The sequence below is a fragment of the Ceratotherium simum genome, chromosome 30, assembly GCF_057802395.1.
Source record: "Ceratotherium simum simum isolate JZ-2026a chromosome 30, ASM5780239v1, whole genome shotgun sequence".
NCBI classification, from domain to species: Eukaryota; Metazoa; Chordata; class Mammalia; order Perissodactyla; family Rhinocerotidae; genus Ceratotherium; species Ceratotherium simum.
Window position 1 is genome coordinate 32,271,826 of NC_141929.1, and position 23,760 is coordinate 32,295,585.

General features: G+C 39.7%; 1 protein-coding gene across 1 annotated transcript in view; it reads left to right on the top strand.

Moving 5' to 3' along the window:
- The window catches only part of RPGRIP1L (RPGRIP1 like), a 97,221-nt gene extending 85,133 nt beyond the window's left edge, over nt 1–12,088 (top strand). The window contains 4 exon segments of the mRNA XM_014788397.2: nt 970–1,054; nt 6,092–6,225; nt 9,125–9,234; nt 9,236–12,088. Of these exon segments, the coding sequence (XP_014643883.2) occupies nt 970–1,054; nt 6,092–6,225; nt 9,125–9,234; nt 9,236–9,271 (365 nt within the window). The 3' untranslated portion in view covers nt 9,272–12,088.
- The last annotated feature ends 11,672 nt before the right edge of the window (nt 12,089–23,760 follow it).

Genomic DNA, 23,760 nt, shown 5'->3' on the forward strand with positions numbered 1-23,760 from the left:
GAGCCTGGCTTTATTGTCATGGTGCCTTTCACCCTGTGTACTTTTGATCAGCGATAATCTCTAAGCTGAGATCTGGTCACAGGGGAGCCTTTAGCTCCAAAGGGGCATCTGAAGAATAAGTGTCTTCAGAAGCTAAGGCATGGCTGGAAGGCTGCTGAGCTGAGAAAAAATAATCAGGGTGAAAGTTGGAATGTTCACACTCTGAGATGCCGTTTTCCCAAAGCACAGACACTTATTTACAGTTTCAGGTGTTCAAGTGTCTCTTTCTGGTTTCAGGTATCTTCTTTCTGGTGGGACTGTCGATCAGTTATCCAGCTAGGTAGTATTTCAGCTAAGTAGAGTCTGGCCACATTCCTGCATGCCAGCGTGTACCTTTAAAACCAGAGACAAACTTCATACCCTAAAGAGACTCTCGCTCTCCCTCCCTCCATCTTTCTCTCCCGTTCCCCCCACCCAAACACCAGCAGACACCAGCCTGTGGGTTTCCTCAGCCCAGTAGGCTAGATGCCTCTTTTATTGCATGTTGTGGCAGGAGAGAGGGATTAAATTACCGAGGCTGTCAGGAAGGACAAGCTCTCTGCCATACATTATCATTATCACTCGCTTCTTGGGCGAAAGAAAATGCAGTAAATCCCTCAAATACAAAGCAATAAAGACCGCTGGCTTTTACTGTCATGACTGCCAGTGCCATTAACAGGCAGTGACAGCAATGTGGCACTCTTAGATGTTGCTTGTATCTTTTCTGACAGTGTGCACATAAACCTGCCAGTGACATGACACTAGATCACATGACTATTCAGATTTGATTCTGGTTTCCAGAGCTGCTTTGTTTTGCCAGGCGTACAAGTGAGGTGGAACGACTTGCGTCTCTAAGAACAGGTATTTATACAAATACAGAATGGTACTAATGTAGCATATTCCTGAGTGACTTCCTTCTGTGGATTTTTTTTTTTTTTTTTTTTGGTGTAGTGATCTACGTGGATAAAGAAAACAACCAAGCAAAGAGAGACATCCTAAAAGCTGTACTACTAAAACAAGAGATGCCTAATAGAAGGTACATTTAAGCATTCTGAATTATCTGATGGTTTATGTAAAGGTCTCTGTAGCATGGTGTGGTGAAGAAAAACACAAGATGAGGACTCAGAACACCTGACTTCCCCAATTCACTCCGTGTCCTTGAATGAGTATGTGACCTCTCTGGGTCTCCTTCCTCCTAGAAATGTAGGAGCCCTGCCTACCATGCAGGTAACTGGGAAGATCCTATAGTGCTTTGCAAATCAAAAGACTGTACCGTGTACGAAAAGTGTCCTGTTGCTGTTCAGGTGTAACTGCACAGAGCGTAGCAGTTGGGTGCGAGGAGGGTGCACCCTGGAGTCAAGTGGCTTGCGTGTAAATTCTTGTTCCGTCACCTACTTGCTGTCTGACCTCAGACAATGACCCCGTGCCTCATTTTCTTTGTCTGTAAAATGGAGATAATACCATATAGGGTTGTTGTGAGGATTAAATGAGAGAATTTATGTAAGATGGGTAGAATACGCATGGTAAGTGCACATTAAGTGTTCATTCTGATCGTTGCGAGTAGTAGTAATATATTAGTATTTGTAGAAGCTCATCAGCCTTGCAGAGTAGTTTTCACCTTGCTATCATTGTTTAGTAAGTCATCATTTCGTATTATTCTCTGAATGCATTTTTTCTTTTCAAATTTGAACAGGACGCTTTTGCAATTCTGGTTCAGTAGAGAAATTATACCCTTTTGAGAAGGAAAAAAACCTGATCTTAGTACGTTTGTGCTTTTGTGTGAGCCTCCCTCCATGCGGTTTAAGGAGCTGTCTAACTGCCAGTTAACTCCTGAGCTGGGTTTCACCAACGCCCCTTTGCTGGCTCTCCCCCCTGGCCTGGGTGGACCCTTGATCTCTCCGTTGTCCTCCTCTCCTTGCCTTTATGGCCCATAGACGAAACAGCCTCTCACTGCCTTAAGAATGGAGCTTACCCACCACCTTAGAAAGAGACTCAAGTCCTTTCCTTTCCTAGAGTCATGAAGTGAATGTTAAAGACATTGTATTTTTCTCAAGAGCTTCCAGACTAGCATTTGATCTTCTGTTGCAAGAAAGGAGACTGGGATTCTTGGCTTTTGGGATCTGATGGTAGCTTTTTCATTAACTCCCAGTATGTATACTGTTTGTTCCGATCTCAATTCTGAAGAAGTGGTGGTAAAATCCCGTTAATTCACCTGAGGTTCTGTTTTTCCTAGGATGGTAGATAATCACTCAAGTTTTACTTATTAACTTTGTATACTTGGGCTTCTTTCAAAGCCCCTCAGATACCACCAGTCCCCCAGGGGTATCCCAGGTCACTAGTGACTGCACAGCACTGGCCACATCATCTCCCTCTCTGTGGTCAGCAAGCCGGGTCATCACTGTCCGGGACTGAGCTCTGTTCCCGTGGACAGGACCTGGGCTGGCCTTACCGGTCTGCTCAGTCTTACTCACCTGCCTCCGTGTTCACTTTGTTTCTGGAATGTTAGAACATATTACAAGTAGCAGTCCTTGTCGGGGGAGAGCAGTTTTGTTTCTTTGAAAGTGTCTATTTTAAAAACAGGCAGATTCTGCTTTAATTTTAGACCTGCCTTTCCTCAGAAGACCTACTTATTTGTACCAAAATAGTTTTAAAAATTAAAAAAAAGTCCACAGTAACAGTAATGACTCCTACTCTCCCATCATTGTTTCTCTAAAAATCTTTAAATGCCCCACAGAGACACAAATGTTTATGTCATTCTTCAGAAAAACCGAGAGAGACATTGCAGGTGCAAAGTGACTGAGTCACGGCTGATGACACTGCGTGAACACCTGAGTGCTGGCCGTGTGTCCTCAGGCCGCCACGGGAGGGAATGGGGCCTCACGCACAATGGCCTGTCCCACTGTTCTCCCTTGACAGTAGCATTTTCTCAAGGGAAAAAAGAAGGGAGTTTATATTTACATATTTCCACAACCAAAAGAGAATTGTTATTCCAGTGAATGTTCTCACCTTTGTGAAATGCTCGGAGGTCACATTACTTAAAGTACTTCCCAGTTTATAAGAATTTATTTTCTCAGACAGCAACCCTCTTGAACATTGGTGATAACTTACAAAGCCACAGTTAGAGAAGTTTGGCCCATCCTCTCTGATGTGCATAAAGTTATATACAATGTATAATGAATTATACATAGTACCTTTGCATCCTGCCCCAGGCTACATTTGCAAATATACAAGTGTCACCTCAAAACGGAGGCAAAAAGCTGAAATGGGACTTTAAAAATTATTTATTTCAAGTCATAGTTTTGACACTGACTTAAGGTTACTTTTTGGTCTCATTTCTTCTCTTTAACAGTGTAATATTGAGCAGATTCAACATAACTATCAGCATTTAATATGTAAAACTCACTGGTGACCATAGGCTCTTCTGTCCTGTTTCAAGTAAAAATGAATTATTTCAGAATGAGAAAAGACTCAGAAATTGTGTTAAATTATTTAAGGAGTTTTAGTGCCTTCTGATTTCCTAAATAACAGCAAGTGACATTTGAGATCTGAATCTTGAGGCCCAGCCCGAGGCCTGCCTTCTCCAGTAAACCTTCCCCAAAGAAGCCAGCCTTCAATAGGGACTTCCCTTCTGCAGTTCACAGCGTAATTCGACAAATATTTCTAGTCCCCATATAAGTATCAGGAGCTAAAATGGTAAAGGAGGGGAAGTCTCTGTACTCGTGGAGTTCATATCCCACTGAGGAAGACAGACAACAACAAGTGAACAAATCAGCCAATTGCTTATTACAACAAGGACTAAGAGAAAGTTCAAGTTGCTAAAATAGAAGATAATAGGCGAACCTGAGGAGGTGACATTTAGGCTGGTTAGTGAAGGATGAGAGAACCCAATCGCGTCATGAAGAGCCCCAGGAAGATCATTCCAGGAAGAGAGAATTCCCGGCATGAAGCAATATACAGAGGGGTGTTTCCAGGGCCGGGTCCCGCTGAGAAGTGGAGGGACAGCAGGGGAGCAGGAGCGGCCCGTGCGGCTCCTCCCGTCTTCGCCTCCCCTTGGGAACTGGGCGTCCACCCCATGTGTATATCCCGGTCCTCAGGCCAGGCTGTAGGCTCTCCAGGACTGAAACAAGGTCTCACCTCTTTGTTTGGCGGGGTTAAAGGTGAGATATAGGGCATGTCTGTGTGTGTCTGTGTGTGGACATTTACCCTAAGCCAAACGGTAGTTTTTAAATTATTTTAGTGTACTTTCCTTCCTTTTTAGCTTAACTTGATAGTTTCTTGATTTTGTATTTGATATCTCATTTTGCTCTCTATAGAATTTAAAGCCAGAAATATTGTAATTTTTGTTCCTAGCCCTTTCTCTGGCGTTTAGATTTTTTTTCCTTTTGTCTCAGAATTCTCATATTCAGTGGAGGTAATAGTCTGCATTTGTAAAGTGATGTAGATATGATCCTTAGATATGAAACGTTATATAAGGATAACACTTAATATTATTATTACCATCTGTGTAGCCTCTGTCTTTTCTGTAAGTCTTGTGGATGTAAAATGTGCATCAAATATCACTTTTAATTCTTACTCTTCCAAGCATATACATTTTAGGACAATTTCTTCCATCATCGTTCTTCTTACTTAATTGAGTGGTATAGTGATTGTATAGTTTGGGAATCGCAGTCCTCAACTGAAACAAGCCTTTTCCATGCCTTCTTTTTCTCTCCACATAGAAGTGTAGACACGTAAGCAACTCTACCTATATTAAAAATAGTAATAATAAAAGAGCAAACATTTACTCAGTGTTTACTATGTTCCAGGCACTGTTTACATGTACCATCTCATTTGATGCTCACAAGAGCCCTATCAGAGAGGTTAAGTAATTTGTTCACAGTCACACAGCTAATAAGTAGGAAAGCAGAAATTTGAAGCCAGAATGGATGCCCTTAATAACTCCATCTTAATCCTTCTGTTTTATGTGTCATATAAAACACCCATCTTACCCACTTGTGGTCCAGGATCTGCACTTTTTACAACTATTTTGTGAATAGGTATTACCTTTGGTTTCAACTTAAGGGATTTCTATTTTCTAATCAAAATTTATTGCTAGCTAAAAACAAGGACTTAAGTAAAGGAATGAAATGTTGAATACTTATTTTCAGCAAATTAGTTAAAAATATTGTCATGTTTACCTATAAGCGTTTGGAAAGGAATTTATTTGTGCATATTTTTCAAGGCATGATTCCCCAGAGACTTAGATTTTTATCTAAGAAACAAGTTTCTTGTTTTGTTTCTGATTTTGGTTGGATACATTTTGAAAATGGTAGTTTCCAAGCATCCCTGGTTTAAGCTTTGCTGCCAAGACATATCAAAAGAGTACTTAACTGTCAATTCCTGCCATTTGGTCAATCCAAATGTGTTTGGCCTCAACACAAGCCACTAATTCAAATCAGTTCCATCAGACCCCTACAATTATGTGTCTAAAAGTAAAATAAAACTTGGATGCTGTGATTGTAAGTTAAGAGGTTGCTGAAGTAATAGAAACATTTCATATAGCTGTTGGACAGAGCTACAACATTTATCTAACATGATTTAGACTGTCACGCAGGGAGCATGATCTCTGCATTTTATAGAACACATACGGTTGGTTAAATTGCTTAGTAGCAACTCCAAAGTCATACATTTCTATAGAAAATGTTGCATTTCTATTGGCAATGCTGCCCTAACCTCCACGGTCTTCTTTCACTTGATCCTTTTAGCCTTGAAAGTAGATGTGTCAAAATATGACCAGACAGTGTGTGAGAGAGTGAGCATCTGGTTCTTCTCTTTGCCTGGTCATTTTCTCAGATTCTAGGGATAAATGTTAATCAGTACTGAGAAAAGTGGATTAATGTTCATTTGAAGGCTGAGTGCGCTGTAATAATTGTAATAGTTCATGTTGTAACTTATCTAACCTAATGTCATTTTTTATTGGGATAATTGGAAACTTTGATATTTCATACTTAGTGATAAAAACCTATTTGGGAGTTTTGTTTCATCATGATTTTTCTGACTTTATGGTGATTTTCTCTGTTCTTGCCCTTCTCAGCGTTCGCTTCACTGTGGTCAGCGACCCTCCAGAGGATGAGCAGGATCTGGAGTGTGAGGACGTTGGCATTGCTAACGTCGACCTTGCTGACATGTTTCAGGAGGGGAGAGACATCATCGAGCAAGACATCGATGGTACGGGGGGAAGTGTTGCTCAATTTGTACAAAAAACAATTGCTGAAATCCAAATTCTTTATTAAAACCTTTTTGCTGGCTGCAGGGACGTTGAGTCACACAGTAGTTGAATCTTTTGCAACTCAAGCTGACTTATTGTTGAAGCTGGAAGCCTCTCCTGCGTCCCTCGTGCCCTCCCCCTCTGCCTTCCTTTGAATCAACAGAAATTGAAAAATAATTAATGGCATTTCATAAGGAATTAAGCATTTTGTTAATACTAGGGGTGTTATGTGACAAAAATTTGGCCGTTGGACTTTTTTAATGTTGTTTTTGGAAGACTCATGTTGTCAAGCCATATTTCAGCTAAAGCATCTTATTCTGAGTGATCGTTGTAATATCTTTTGCAAGGCTTCTCTTTAATTCAACATTACAATCCAGTGATACAGTCACTGCAAATAACTGAATAGTTTTGGTCACTGGTTTCCTACCAGGATTCAGGAAGGAGTAAGGGATTCCTGACAGAATGTGCTGTCCTGGATTTCCACCTCACCAGGTGTCACCGGCAAGTCTCAACGATGCTTAATTTCTACCTTCTGTTCTTATAGAACATATTTATAACACGCTGAAGGAATTGTACTTTATGAGTCAGACTTTTTAAAATCATAATCAGGAGTAGCCAGGACTATACAGTTGACCTTGCATATCCATAGGTTCCGCATCCTCAGATTCAGCCAATTGCGGATGGAAAGGCCTACGATGGTTACATCTGTACTGAACACGTACAGACTTTTTTTCTTGTCGTTATTCTCTAAACAATACAGTGTAACGACTATTGCGTAGCATTTACGTTGTGTTAGGTTTTATAAGTAATCTAGAGATGATTTAAAGTATATGGGAGGACGTGCATAGGTTATATGCAAATTCTATGCCATTTTATATAAGGGACTTGAGCATCGTGGATTTTGGTATCCGTGGGGGTTCCTGAAACCAGTGCCCCCTGGACACCGAGGGACGACTGTACACAATAAATGAAGAAACGAGGCTGAGTCCTCTTCTCATTTGTTGTGTGAGCAGAGCCATCTCTGGAAAGGTGTACATGGTTTGTCTACTCATTTACTCCTGCATTAAATGAACACTTAACTGAGTACCTTGTAAGTACCAGGTGCTCTGCTTACACCATAGCGGTTCATGAACCACGTGGTTCACATGTCAAGCTTGTCCTGGATATATGTCAAGTGCTCAAAAGTCAGATCAAGCCAAATAATTAACCAAATTAGATCAAATAACTGAATTAGAAACCTGTTCTGGGAAATCTTTATAAACTACACATATCTAACTCCATGGTAGTTGGTCACAACTTTGTTTGGCAGGTGCAGAAGAAGATGAGAGGATTAAAATATTAATCTAAACTGTATTAGAGACACCCAGAACCAAGAGAGTCTGACAAAAATGACCATAATTACCTATCCTTTATATTCTTTTATTTATTTATTTATTTATTTATTTTGTGAGGAGATCAGCTCTGTGCTAACATCTGCCAATCCTCCTCTTTTTTTGCTGAGGAAGACTGGCCCTGGGCTAACATCCGTGCCCATCTTCCTCCACTTTATATGGGACACCGCCACAGCATGGCTTGCCAAGCAGTGCGTCGGTGCGCACCCGGGATCCGAACCGGCGAACCCGGGGCCGCCGCAGCGGAGGTGCACACTTAACTGCTTGCGCCACCGGGCTGGCCCCTATTCTTTATATTCTTAATCTTTTCTACAGTCAGTTCTGTTTAGCAACCCATCTTCTCACTCTGCAAGACCACATGGGACCATACTAATCTGACCAAGACAGCTGTTGTGGCCATGTTTTGGGAAAGAGTCAAAAAATTAAACGTTGGTCAGGTCTTTGTTGTGTCCCAGACGTAGAAGTGAGAAGGCCCAAAGAAGAGGTGAAAACTCAGGGGAGTGAGCTAGGGACCACGTGTGCCCCTGCAATCTCCCTGCCGGCTCTTTGCTCCACCTCAGTCTCTGTATCCTAAGTTTTGTTGGAAGGTTTTCTCACAGCTTTTCTTGGAATTAAACATGCACACACATTAAAAGTTCAAGGAAAACCACAAGAAATATAAACAGGAAACTATATAGACTCCTAAGTGCTGTCCAACTTACAAAGTCCAGGATTCTGGCCTTGAGTCACTAGCAAGTATCATTGTCCACAGAGGGATGGGGTCCCAGGTTCCAAATCAGCATCTCGTCTGGCCCCCACCACTGAGCTCAGAGAAGGCCCAAGGCCTGCACCAGTCTGCCTTTGGTACACCAGCAAAAGCTGAGCCCCCCTTCCAAGAAAAGCCTCCATACACTCGAAATTTCACATCTACTTTCCTGCAGCCTCAGTTCCTGGACCCTCAGAGTCGATCCACAGAATTTAAGATTCCTAAGTCTGCCATTTTAACTGTTTCTAAATTCACATATCTATTTTAAATGAAATGTTTTCCTTAGGAGGAAATAACCAATCCAAATTACGATGATGTACCTTCTTTACAGTGGTTTACCATTCTGAAATTTGTTAACACTGTATGTTAGAACAAATTCTTCATTGTTGTGTCCTGATCCCTTTTAGACTTGTTATTTCTTTCTAGCTTAGAAATTCTGGTTCTGTGTAGGAATCATTATCCTATAGCCTTTCCACTAGATAAACTTCAGGATCAGATCATTAGTCTTAGCTCTATAAGAAATGTGTATATATACATGCAATACATCTAAAATATGTATCTTCGTACACATGTGACAAGCTTTGATTTTTAGATTTCTGAGATGCCACTGAACTTTGGACTTTGATAGAGCTGTTTTTATCTTCTCAACTACTGTTTGAGCTAGCCTATCTGAAGAAGAGTCTGTTGAATGATATTAACACTTTTCTGCTATTTTCTCCCTAGTTTTTGATGCACGAGCAGGTGGTGGAGGTATTGGCAAGCTCAGGGTAACAGTCGAAGCCCTCCATGCCCTACGGTCTGTCTACCAGCAATACAGAGATGACCTGAAGGCTTGAGAGAAGCTGCTCCAGAGGCGTCTCCTACTCCTGAGTAAATGCTCACATGAAAGCTCTTAGATGAGATTTTTGTAATTACTCTGTTGTATATAATCTATAATTCATGGGAAGCTGGGAGAGGGGAGGCCTGGGTTTGAAGTGTTCAGGTTTTGTATACTTTTTCATTTGTTTATTTTCTATTCCCTCCTTCCCTTGACTGCCACCCTGAGGATTTAAGTTCTCCACGATGGGCATCACCCTCTCAATAATTTATACCTACACGATGCTTGAGAAAGTCTATTTGCATTTTCAACATTTTCTTATGAAGAACTGAAATGCAATTCCCATTTTTATTTTTAATAAGCAAAAAGCATAAATCTTAGCAAACCTCTGAAAAAGAAATACTTTTATGTTATCCCTAATCGTCCCACTAAATGGAATGCCTATGATTAGCCTCATTAAGAGTTTTATACTGTGAAGATTTTATTAGAAGCAATATATGAAAATTACTTAGATTAGCGTGTTAATCTTCCTCTTTAAATGCTAATGTCCATTTTATGCACATTAAAGCTCAGTATGCATTTTCTTTGATGCATGCAGTTTCTATCAATTAAATATAAAGAATAAGACTTGGTACCAACTTATTAAATTACTGTAAGTTTTTTGGGTTTTTTTCTTAAAAATTAGAGTTCTTCCTACTCGTATTATTTTCATGTATTTGTAATGGTGATATGAGATCCAGGGATGTGTGTATATAAAGAGGAGAGAGATAGTTACATATATATACATGATATTTACACTTTGAAAACTTAGCTTATGACATAGAAAGGAATTATTCAAAATATGGCTCACATTCTGATATGCTTAGTTAGACCTGAAAGGAGTATCTTTTTATCATTTTTTAAATTTACATCAAGCTCGTATAATGCTGGGTGGATCTGGATAACCAGATCCTGGAAAAGCAGCTCAGAAAGTTAATTTTCTAGCTTTTACTCAATCTCACTGAAGGATTTAATTGATATTTTTAATGGAGCTGTGAATCAGTGCTGCAAAGGAATTGTCTCTAGAGGTCTGGGATATAATGCATTTCATTTTTTAATTTACTTTTTTATTTGTCATTTTCTTCAAAGGATTTTTATAGGCTGTGGGTTTTCACTGTTTGCAAACAGGCTATGTTCCTTCTTAAGCATATGTAAAGTATTCAGGGAGATAAGTAATTTATTAAAATCTACCTAATTTGCCGTGATATATTAAATCTCTGCTTCAGTGATCACAGACCATTTCATTTAGAGAATTAGGCATTCCCTCTTTGTGTGATTAAAGCTCTGGAAAATGAGTTCTTTGCTCCTATTTGTGAACATTCAAAGCCTGCTAATGGCAAGAAGATGGAATAGATTATGAGACAATTCATTACAGTTCAACAGAAAAAAAAAAGCAGCTATAATGCAAAAATGCAAGTATGAATATCTGCATATAGTTTGAACCATCTGTGCTCTAATGGCTTCAGTAATGACTCTCGTCTTTAGGAGGCTTTGAAATGACATCCGCACAATATTAATTTGTTGATGTACATTGTCGGACCAGTAGAGTACGATCTGACCACAGAAATCTATAAATTCTGTCTCTACCATTGGGCCTCCCTGTTGGGGGCCCGCCATCTCCAAGAAGAATCTTGCTCTCATCAAACTCGGCAAATCTTCCTAACAACTCATTCCTCTGGAACCTTCTAGAGACCACAAACATCTGCAGACTAAACCTCTCCAATCCTAGTAAACAGCCACATGTTTGTTGTCGCTTCAGCTGGCTCTGAGCTCATCTTTTTGGCCTCTGTTTCTAGCTTTCTTTGGCTCTATGCAGTTACAGTGTCATTAAGGCCCATAATATTCCCTGCAGTAATTTAAAACAGCAGGATTATACCCTGGGATTAACTGGGTGGTTTTTGAGACATTTATTGTGGTATTCTCACAGGAGGTTTCTATTATTGTTTTATAACGTTACATCCCAAACTAAATACCCTTTCTGTAGGGAGGAGAACTGGATTGCGCTGACTTCTTATGATCTTTAAGTGGAAAGGGGAAGTTTTTATTAGAAAACTTCTGAGATCTAGTCAGCTGTGTGGAATGTGTACCTCAGATAAGATTAGAGAATTAGCCATGTTTCTGTCACATTCATGTTTAACATAACAGATTATTGAAGATTCCTTTTCTAGTTTTGAAATACAAACTATGTCAATTTTCACAAAACTCATTTTATAAGTAACTGAATAGCTGCTACACATTTTGAAGTGGATAAGTGGTATTGAATGCTATCATATGGATGCTTCACCTGGGTTTCATAATCTGTCTAGGAATAATTTTTTCTTTTGTCTTGTGTTGACCAGAGTTCATTGAAAAGTTCTTCACCTTTTGGATTACAGAGCAATGGTTTTCTCTTGGTGAGCCAAGCCTGGTCCATTAAGTGTGGCTCGGGGGCCAGGGGTGCCAGTAGTGACTCCCACACCAGTGTAAGGTGCTGCTTATGTGAACTGACAGCTCCTGGTGTAGACGTACACTATGCACTCAGCACTTTTTTGGGCTGTAATGCTTTTAGTTTGGAAACGTAAATAGAGATGTGATGCGGTATGTGGGAGAGTGTATTTTACATGTTTTTTTGCCTACTGTAGTAGAAATGTTCAATTCCCAGCCACTGTCATGAGACACAGTTGACAAAAATAGGTTTCATGGTTTACAGTGTGGGTTACAGAGAGAACATTTCTCTTCACTCTCAGTTTCAACATGTTTTCTAAATTATCATGGTTTATTACTGTTTAACTTAAATTAGTTTTTTTAAGAATAAATAGAGAATATATTTAATCAAATAAAGAACAGCCACGTTGAAATTCTGCTGGTCCTGCCATTCGTTCATTACCAGAAAACACAAATAATTTCTGTGTGTTATGAAGAAGTGTGGGCAGAGAAGTGGTCCTGTGATTTGGGAGGTTCTGCGTTCACCCATGTTCCCACAACAAAACATAAACTATTTTAGTCATCTGACATCAAGAGCTGTGACAATGAAAACCACTTCTTACACGTGTTCTAACAAGAACCTGATTAACATTTTTGTGGATATGGAAAATAACTTTTTAGTCAAACTAGTGCTTTTGCCGATTTAGAATGATCTCCTTATGCACTAGATAGCAAAATGTGAATCATGTCTGTGAACAAACATGAGAATAAAATGTCATCTTTGTGTGGTACAGAACATCCGAGGGGGAGCTTTGGGATATAACATTACTGAGTGATTGACAATATCAAGATGATAATTCATCCCCAACTATGAGAGAACATTTTAATAAGACACTCATGCCTGAAGGCCTCTGACTACCTGAACAAAGAAAAACTAAACCCATGATTTATTATAGATTGGGCAACAAGCCTAATTAGATCCATGAATGGGAGCAAACACCACTTTACGTCCCTTTGTGCAGAACAAAAACAACCTCCAGGGGTCAACCAGAAAGCTAAAAAATATCAAAGCTATAGAAACAAGTGCTTTAAAAACTGAAAATATAGAATTAGAAAACATCTCCTCACCCTAATCTCTTTTATCTTGCAAGATAGAATTTTCACTTCCATTTCAAAGTGCTACCAGTGGGCTGTACCTTACTATCTAACCTTCCGGAAAATTGGGCCCATGTTCCTGGTACTGTGACACCTTTTGTTCTTGCCCTTCCATTTTCCACAGAACACTGACTAATATAGTAAACCAGGTTTTCCCTTCAGTTTTTCTGAAGTAAACTCTGGTTCTCTCAGAACACGGCCCCTTTTCTGTGGTGGACACCTTTGGGCGTTTCTTCTGCTTTTTGCCCCTTCTCATTCTTTCCTGAGATTTGCCTTCCTCATCCCTGTGATGGCATCACCTCTCTCTTCACTGAACACCATTAGTTTTCAAATTTACCATTTTGGTATTTCCGTCATCTGTTCTGTTCGCGCCTCTCTTCAGCTGACCGTCTCCTCCCTCCTGTCTGCCCGTCCCTTACTCATTTTCAGTTAGTCAGAGCACATTTCTCCTTCCCCTTTTCTCGGTGCTGCAGCCACTTCTTTAGGGCCGGCATCTGTGAGAGCCCCAGAGCTTTCCCAAGTATCCCTTTGTGTGAAGACTGTTCTTCATTTGACGTGACAGGGGCGCTGTTACTCAGCCATTATGAAATTAAGGAAACAGCAAGCTAATTTTTGTATCTTTGCTTCTTGTACCTTTTTACAGTGAAGTAACAGAAGCCATAACTCAGAAAGCTCTCAGGAATTACTGGTAAGGAGTTGAAGCATAAGGAATTTTTTTTTTAATTTTAAGGAAATGTGTCATTAAAGTCAAGCTTTATTTGGTGTAAATGTGCTTTTTTGTAACTACACATGTCATCATTAACAATAGGGAAAATAAAGGAAATTTTAGAAGAAAACTTAAGAGACTACATACAACCTAGAGGTTGGGATATTTTTTTAACCAAGAGAGGAAAGACAAGCTATAACACAAGAGATAGATGTATTGAGCATGTAAACATTAAGGCAAGGTAACAGTTTTAATATCAGACAAAGTAGAATTCAAAGTGGAAAACGAGGGGCAAAGAAGGACATTTTATACTGGTAAAGGGAAAAACAGGTCAAAGATACAATGAACTTGAACTACCTAACAGTACAGCCTCAAAATACGTGAAGCAACAATCAACAGAACTATGGACAAAATATCGTGGCTACATCAATTTTAGTAGATTTTAACTCTCAGAGAGTGATAGGTCAAAGAATAATAAAAAGTCCAGAAGATTTGCTTAATATGATTGCTAAACTCAAATGAATATAGAATGCACATGGAACACTCAAAGAAAAATCAACCATGTACTCAGTCACAAAGGAACTCGCAATTTCCAAAGAATCAAAATCTTATAGACTATGTTTCTCTAAGCAAAATGCAATGAAATTAGAAATCAATAGTAACAGAATAGCTAAAAAATAATCCTATCTAAAAGTTAAAAATATGTATTATTGTTCTGGATTCCAAGAGGACAATAAATAACCCACTCCTACAACATAACTAGGAGACAGAAAATTTTACAAACTTCACTTTATGTGTAAATGGGAGAAATAAATAAAAATCAGTCAGAAGCCCACAACAGAGGGAGGGCAAGGCAAGGCATAAGAGAGGAGCATATGACAGGATTCTGGTGGTTACAGAACACAGATAATATCAACTAAGGTTCCCCCAGAAGGAGAAGATCCACTCTGGGTGGGGACATACTGAGAAGAGGTCTGAGGCCTGGTGGGTCAGAGTATTGGCCACTGGGGAAGTGAAGGGATGGGCTTGGAAAGTACATAGGACCACAGCTAGCAGCCTGGGAAAGACCTCTTCCAAAAGAGAAGGGGGCATTTTGGAAGGGCGACGTATCCCTTGGAGCCATAGTAGTGAAATCAAAGAAGGAACCAGCTGAAACTATGGGCCCCAGAGAAACAAGACAGTATCATTAATTGGTATCAATATCAATAAAAAGAGGTCATCTATTGATAAACCTTGTAAGCCACCCCAACTCCTCCTCCACCCCTAAGATTATCTGCCCTGGCTGGTCCAGGAAAATCCAGTACCACTAAGTTCTACTTAAAAAAAGAATCCTGGGGGCCGACCCAGTGGCATAGTGGTTAAGCTCGCACGCTCTGGTTCGGTGGCCTGGGGTTCACAGGTTCAGGTCCCAGGCACGGACCTATGCACTGCTTATCAAGCCCTGCTGTGGCAGGCGTCCCACATATAAAGTAGAGGAAGATGGGCACAGATGTTAGCCCAGGGCCAATCTTCCTCAGCAAAAAGAGGAGGATTGGCAACAGATGTTAGCTCAGGACTAATCACACACACACAAAAAAAAAAAATTAAAAAAAAAAAAAGAATCCTGCATCCATATGCCATAAGAAAACAAAATAAGAATCAAAACCTTTCAGCAGGATGGAGTTCTACCTTAGTAATGGTGAATTTGGTGGTTTGGACCACCCTTCCTGTTAAGAACAACTAGAAAAGCTGACTTGATACACACACACATAGGCACACATTTTGTATATATGTGATATATATATACACACACACACACGTACAAAGTGTTTGAAAACATCAAAGTATCACCAGCTATCTAGGCTGTAAGAAATGACAGGAACCAGCTCTGGAAACAGAGGAAAGCTCAAAGGCATGAGGCTGATTTTCTCCCAGAGGCGTCTGCCAATCTGAACCCATGAGTAACAGGGTCAGAAGCTGAACGGAGCTTTCAACAGACTCATAGGACTTTGTAGAACAAAAACTGTAATTTAGGGTCCACCAAAGACTAGGAGCCCCAGTAAATCCCCCAGGCTCAAATTATTCCTCCCTCAACTTATTCCTACATTTGTTATGGACAGTGTTTGGTACACATATAAAATTAGGCACATAAGGAGACGAGACCATCTGACTGAAGGCTAAGACAACAGATAAGTGAAACACCCATAAGTAATTCAGATAATGAAATCACCTGTGAGCTTCAAAAAACAATGTTTAATATGTTCGTAGAGTTAAAAAACAATCAAGAAATTTGACATAGAATTGGATGTTACTAAAAAAGACCCAAGTGGAAATTTTATAAATGAAAATTAAAATAACTGAAATTAAGAATTTACTAGGTGGGAAGCCGGCCTCGTGGCTTAGTGGTTAAGTGCGCGCGCTCCGCTACTGGTGGCCCGGGTTCGGATCCCAAGCGCAAACCAACGCACCGCTTCTCCGGCCATGCTGAGGCGGCGTCCCACATACAGCAACTAGAAGAATATGCAGTTATGACATACAACTATCTACTGGGGCTTTGGGGAAAAAAGGAGGAGGATTGGCAATGGATGTTAGCTCAGAGCTGGTCTTCCTCAGCAAAAAGGGGAGGATTGGCATGGATGTTAGCTCAAGGCTGATCTTCCTCACACAAAAAAATAAAATAAAATAATAATAATAAAAAGAATTTACTAGGTGGATCTCACAGCAAATCAGACATAATTGAAGACAGACTTAGTAAACTCTAAAAAAATATCAAGGAAATATCCATTCTGATGTGTGGAAAGAAAAATGGAAAATACTAAAAAGGCGAGGGGATAGATAAAAGACATGGGATTGTGTGGAAAGTTATACACATAACTGAAGTCCCTGGAGAAGTAAAAGAGAATTAGAATCAATATTCCAAGAGATAATGCCTAAGAATTTTCCAGAATACACATAAGGCACAGATAGAATGACTTAATCCTGTATGCCCAAGCTAGGTAAACACAAAGAAAATCACTTAAGGCACATCATAGAAAAACTCCTGAAAACCAAAGACAAAGAGAAAATTTTAAAGACAGTCAGAGGCAAAAGACAACACTGACTGAGAGCTGACTCCTTACCTCAAACAGTGGAAGCCATTGGCAAATAGCATGAAACATTTCTTGGCCCTCATCCTCCCTCCCCATCTTTTATTCACAAACAAGGAAGTTAACACCTCGGGAGAACTCTTGACCAACGGGAGCCAGGACCCAATGGATAAAGACTACCCCTCTGATGGACAGTCCTGAGGTACACAGATCAGAAATTTAAAAACTCAAAATAGAAATTGACAAATTGGAACTTATAAAATGGGAATGATGTTAGGAAAGAAATTGAAGAAAAAGAAAAAAATTAACCTTGAAATGACTAAATTATAAGGTATCTAAGAGAAAATAAATATGACTGAATGTAGACTAAGGAAGATAGTGAATAGAAATGAAAGGAGCCAAGAAAATGAAATTAAAGAAAGAGGTAGAAAGAATCAATGAGAAAGATGATAGCTATCATAGACAGGCAAGCATAAGCATAATTAAGAGATGCTGAAGACAAAAACAAAACAATGAAATAAAACTAATATATAAAACTATAATTCAAAAAAGCTTTCTTGAAATAAAATAAGACCTGAATACATGTTGAAAGGCCCCATCACGTAGGAAAATTGTTTCAAAACAGTCAACTCTGAAACATAGCCTAATAAAACACCAGATATTAAAGCTAAAGAAAAAAATAATCCTCTGGTCTTCCAGGCAAAAAAGAACAAGTCACTTATAAAAAGAAAATAAAATCTGATTGGCATTAGATTTCTCAAGAGCAACCTGCAAAGCAAGACAGAGGTGAAATACTCTTATCAAAAAACTCAAAGTGTGAACCAAGGATTTTTTTATCCAACTCAGCTATCCTTCAAATATCAAGGCTATAGAAAAAAAAATTTTATTATGGTGAAATTCACATAACATAAAATTAACTAATTTAAAGTGAACAATTCAGTGGCAGTTAGTGCATTCACAATGTTGTGCAGTCACTACCTCTACCTAGTTCCAAAACATTTCCATAACTCCAAAATAAAACTCTGTATATATACATTAAGCATTTATACTCTATTACCCCCTCCCCAGCCCTTGGCAACCACTAATCTGCTTTCTGTTTCTATGGACTTACCTATTCTGGATATTTCATATAAATGGAATCACACAATATGTGACCTTTTGTGTCTGACTTCTTTCACTTAGCATAGTGTTTTTGATCCGTCCATGTTATAGCATGTATCAGTACTTCATTTCTTTTTATGGCTGAATAATAATCCACTATGTGAATAACCACAATTTATCCATTCATCCATTGATGGACATTTGGGTTGTTTCTACCTTTTGACTACTGTGAATAGTGCTGGTATGAACATTTCAGTACAAGGATTTGTTTGAGTACCTGTTTGCAACTCTTGGGTGTATATCTAGAAATGGAATTGCTAGGTCATGTGACAATTCTATGTTTAACTTTTTGAGGAACCACCAAACTGTTTTCTAAAACAATTGAACCATTTTACATTCCCACTAGCAATGTACAAGGCTTCCAATTTCTCCTCATTCTTGCAACACTCATTATTTTCCTTTTTAAATTTTTAGTAATCGTTGTGAGTGTGAAATGGTGTCTCATTATGGTTTTGATTTGTATTTCCCTAGTGACTAATGATGCTGAGCATCTTTCCATGGGCTTGTTTATAGAAAAACAATTTTAGACATGCAAGAATTCAGGGAACATTGTTCTAATGAGTCCATCCTGAGGAATCTACCAGAAGACCACCTTCATCCAACTGAGATGAATGAGGAAATTGTTAAAAGGACTGGTGGTGAGCACTGATGATATTTAACTCTAGATCTTAGACCAACCAAAGGTGGGGATGAGGTGGAAGAACAGTATGTAGATGTCACGTGCGCTGACAAAGTAGATATAGCACCGTTTTTTTTAATGAGAGGAAAAAGAGAACAAGAAATGGGAAAATAGAATAAGTTCATTGATTTCACATAGATTATAGGTGAGAGTCAAAGATATCATTTAAAGCAAACCAACCAGATAGTAGAAACCTAAAGAAAGAAAACATGGGCATTATATAAAGACGTTAGAGGAAAGATAATTACTAAAAACCAACACAAATCATTCTAATCACCAACATTTTTTTTAACTAAAAAGCAAAGAAAACAGACCAGAGAATGAAAAACATGGTAAATATGCACAGTAAGTACAACATAAAATAATAGGACAGAGCTAAGACCAAGTATTTAAGTTGTAACAATAAATGTAAATGGTCTTAACTAACTTATGAAAAAAAGATTTTCAGATTGTCTTACAAGGCAAAATTCAACTCCACACTGTAAGAGACACTCCTAAAACAAAGTGCAATAAAATTTAAAGGATAGGCAAAACTATACCAGGTAAATGCACATAAAGAAAGCAGGGACTGTGAACTTAGTATCTGACAAGATGAAATTCGTGGGGGGGAGAGCACTTAATGAGACAAAAGACACTTGATAATATTAAAGGCCGTAATTCACAGTGAAGATATAAAAGCGCTGAATAACTATACATCAAATAACACAGCAGCAGCCTTCATAAAGCATAACTACAGAAGATAAGAAGAGAAACACATGGAAGTGCTTTAATGAGAAGGGACTAAAAGATCCATGCTCAGTTCAAGACAGGGCAAATGGGAAAAAAAAAAGAATACAGAAAACCTAAACAACATAATCCCGAGGTGGCTTTTACGATTACATATTGAACTCTTCACACTTATCAAAGAGAATATCTCTTTTCAGATATGCATGGAACATTCATGTTTTTTGGCTTAGAACAACAGAAATGTATTCTCTCACAGTTCTGGTGGCTAGAAGTCTGAAACCACGGTGTCAGCAGGGCCATAGTCCTTCTGAAGGCTGTAGGAGAGGATCTCTTCCATACCTGTGTCCTAGCTTCTGGTGGTTGCTGGTAAGTCCTTGGCACTCCTTGGCTTGTAGACCCATCTCTCCAAGCTGCCTCTTGTCTTCACAGGGCGTTCTCCTCTCTGTGTCTGTCTCTCTAAGATACACTTTTAAGTGAAAAAAGTAAGGTAAAGAATAGTGTGTGGTGTATGCAATCAATTACGTAAAAACATATTGTGCATGGGCTGGAATAGAAATAAAATGTCTTTGGAAGTATACCCAAGAAGTTGGTAAGTGGTAGCGTCTGGGAAAGGGAAGTGGGTATCCAGGGGATGAGGTAGAAGAAAAACTTGCTTTTTACTGTGTGTCCATTTGTATATTTTTTATAGCTATGTTGAGATACATTTCATATACCACAAAATTCATCCATTTAAAGTGTATAGTTCATGGGCCGGCCCCATGGCTTAGCGGTTAAGTGCACGCGCTCCGCTGCTGGCTGCCCGCCCAGGTTCGGATCCCGGGCGTGCACCAACGCACCACTTCTCCAGCCATGCTGAGGCCACATCCCACATACAGCAACTAGAAGGATGTGCAACTATGACATACAACTATCTACTGGGGCTTTGGGGGAAAAAAATAAATAAATAAAAATTTTAAAGTGTATAGTTCAGTGATTTTTAATATATTCACAGAGTTCTGCAACCTTCACCAAAATCAAATTTTAGAACATTTTCTTTTTTTTTTTTTTTTTTAATTTTTTAAAAAAATTTAAAAAGGATCCGAACCCGGGCCACCAGCATCGGAGCGCACGCACTTAACCGCTAAGCCACAGGGCCGGCCCTAGAACATTTTCAACACTCCAAAAAGAAAATACATACACATAGCTATCATTCTCCATTCCCAGCTTCCCTACCCCTAGCCCCAGGTGACACTAATCTACTTTCTGTTTCTATGGATTTGCCTCTTCTCTACATTTCACATAAATGAATCATACAGTATGTAGTTTTGTGACTGGCATCTGTCACTTAGCATAATATTTTCATGGTTCATCCACATTGTAGCATGCATCGGTATTTTTTTATTGCTGAATAATATTCCATTGTACAAATATACCACATTTTGTTTATCCATTCATCAGTTGATAGACATTTAGGTTTTTTTCCACTTTGGGGCTATAATGAATAATGCTGCTATGAACATTTGTGTACAAGTTTTTGTGTGGATGTATGTTTTCATTACTCTTGGTGTGGAATTTCTAGATTATATGGTAACTCCATGTTTAACTTTTTGAGGAACTGCCAAACAGTTTTCCAAAGTGGCTGCACCGTTTTCTGTTTATACATTTTGAATTTTGAACCATGTGCCAGTATTACCTATTCAAAACTATGAATAAAATATTTTTTAATAATAAATTATAGCTATACCCACTGACTTGCAGAGATTTCCATTAAGTAATATGAAGGATCTAAAGCAAGATACCATAAAGTAAGAGAAATATATATATAATATGATTATACTTTTATAAATTGAAGACTAAAAAATTTGTGTGTGCTCATGCATATGCAACTTGTATCAGTCATAAATGCCTTTGGATGCAAGATAACAATAAACCAAACCAGCAGTGATTTAAACAAATAGGGGTTTATTTTTCGTCCATGAGTGATAGTCTGAATGTAGACAGTTTCTGGCATTGGTTCGGCAGCTCAGCATGGCCCTGAAAGACCCAGATCCCTTCTGTATGTCTACCCCACCATCTTTAATGTGCTGGTTTATCACTGCACGGCCACAAGATGGCTGCAGTATCTACAGATATCATATGTGCATTCCAGGCAGGAAGAAGAGCAAAGGGCAAAAGACCCTATATTATAAATGAGTCAGCAAAAGTTTTCCTGGAAGCCCCACCCAGCTAACTTATACTAACTTCTCCTTGGCCAAAATGGGGTAACATGGCTACCTCTAGCCTCAAGGTAAGCTAGGACATACGAGGAAAGGATTATCCTTATTGCCAGGGCTAAGCACGATGCATGGCAAATAAAATCAGGATTCTACTAGCGAGGAAGAATGGGAACACAGTCTGACACCATGTACATGTATAAATGAAAGGTGGTGGTGTGAGCAGGGAGAAATGTATGGAAGGATGCACGTCAGAGTGCTAGCAATGATTTGGAAGGGTGGAGGGAGAAAACAGGGCAGGGGGTGGGTGGGAGTGAAATAGTGATGCGTTAATTAAAACAACAACTAAGGACTCAGAAACTAAGCCAAGAAACTGGGACACATTCTAGTATACATTGAGAAACACTGAAGGATATATAGCTTACCTCTTGGTAACTTTGATTGAGTTATTATCCGTTTTTTAAAAATGAGGAACCCGCTGAATGTCCTCGGGTTTATATTGGTAAGTATAATGATGTACGGTAAATAGAACAGATTTCTCAATTTTAAAAAATTCAGTAGGAACGGCAGAGTACACTTGGGAGCTCCAAAATCATCTCACAGAAATACAGAAGGGGATAAAATTGGGCATATATATAGAAAGAAAAGCCTTGAAAGTTGGGAGCCAGAAACAACAAAGTAAAAATTGACATGAAGTGTTTTAACAGAGGGACGAATAATGGATGTCACGTGGTTTCTCAATGGCTTGAGAGCCTCCACGGTCTCATGTTCTGCTTTCTCTGTCTGATCATTGTGTTTTCTCCAAAAACTGCCAGAGTCAGGGCCAGAGAGTCTAAATCAGTTTGGGATAATGGAACTGAAGCAGATGGGGTGCATTTTGGATGCCTCCGGGGCCCTGCCTCGTGTCCCCTCTGTCACATCTCTGATTCCAGCTGTGGCTTTGGTGGCCAGTTCTGTGACAGCTTCAACTCACTTCACTCTAACAGCATCTTGCCCCAGGTGCAAACTGTATTCTTTGCTTTCTGCTCTGCACCTTCTCCAAAAAGGAGAGGAGGAGTTTGCCTGGCCAGTACACATGCTACAGCAATCTATTGCTTGATAGAAATGGTACATTTGGGATCAGGCCCAAGAGCCCTTATCCAGAGAGCAATCCAGAGAGCGTGGGTAAGACCCACAACCAGATGGGCCAAACTCCCATTCCATCTGACTGGGGTACACCAGTGCCTCTTCCTCAGCTCACACCAGTGGTCTCATGGGACAGGAAGGATGTTCACTACAACTAGAGATCAGAAGAAGAAAAATCTCCAGCTTGGCTTATGGATCAGTACACCCAATTTGTTGGTGTGAGCTGAAAATGGATTGCTGCCACACTACAGCCTCCCTTAAGGATGGCCCAAAGGGCAAGGATGAAGGCCACGCGTGGGCCCAATATGATGGACTCCCTCTCGCCAAGGTTGGTCCTGGCTATTGCACTGCTGAATGCTCAGCCTGCCCACAGCACAGACTAACACTGAGCCCTCAATACGGTACCATCCCTCAAGGAGACTGGCCAGCCATTGATGGCAAGTTGATTACATTGGACTCCTTCTGCTTTGGAGAAGGCAGTAATTTGTTCTTACTGGAATCAATACCTCTTCTGGATATGTGTTTGCCTTCCCTGTCCACAATGCCTCTACTAGTACCATCATCAAGGGATAACAGAATATCTGATTTACCAAATGAGATTCCACATAACATTGCCTCAGATCAAGGGACCCCTATATGCAAGAGGAGAGATGACTGCTTCTACCAAATACTGCAGTGCCCAGGAGGAGCCATCCAAAGAGAACGATGGAATGGCCTGTTACAGGCTCAGCTGAAGAGCCTGCTCAGAGACAACTGGGCAAGTTGAGGTGCTGTCCTCCAGGATGCAATTTGTGAACTGAATCTATAGCTGGTCTGGCACTTTGTGTCCAATAGCTAAAATATGTGGGTCCAGAAGCCTAAAGTTAGAAGTAAGAGTGCCCTTCACCACCACTCCGAGTAACCCACTTGCAGAGTACGTGCTTCCCATCCCCACAATCTTAGTTCCATGAGGTCCTGGTTCCTAAGAGGGGAATCATTTCACCTAAGGGAACACAGTAAGACTTCCACTGAAGCCATAATTAGTGTACCATCATTTTGGGCTCCTCATGTCAAAGGACTAATAGACGGAAAAAAAATAAAAAGAAATTACTATAGATGGTACATTAATGATGGGCACAAACTCCCTCTGTGGAGAGGTGGGATCTACTGTTTTCTCCCTCTTGAATCTGGGCTGTGCCCGTGACTGCTTTGACCAAGAGAATACAGTGGAAGTGATGCTATGTCATTTCCTAACATCACCTTTAAGAAGTCCCCCTTTCCTTTGAGTCCTTCTTGAGTTATCTATCCATCT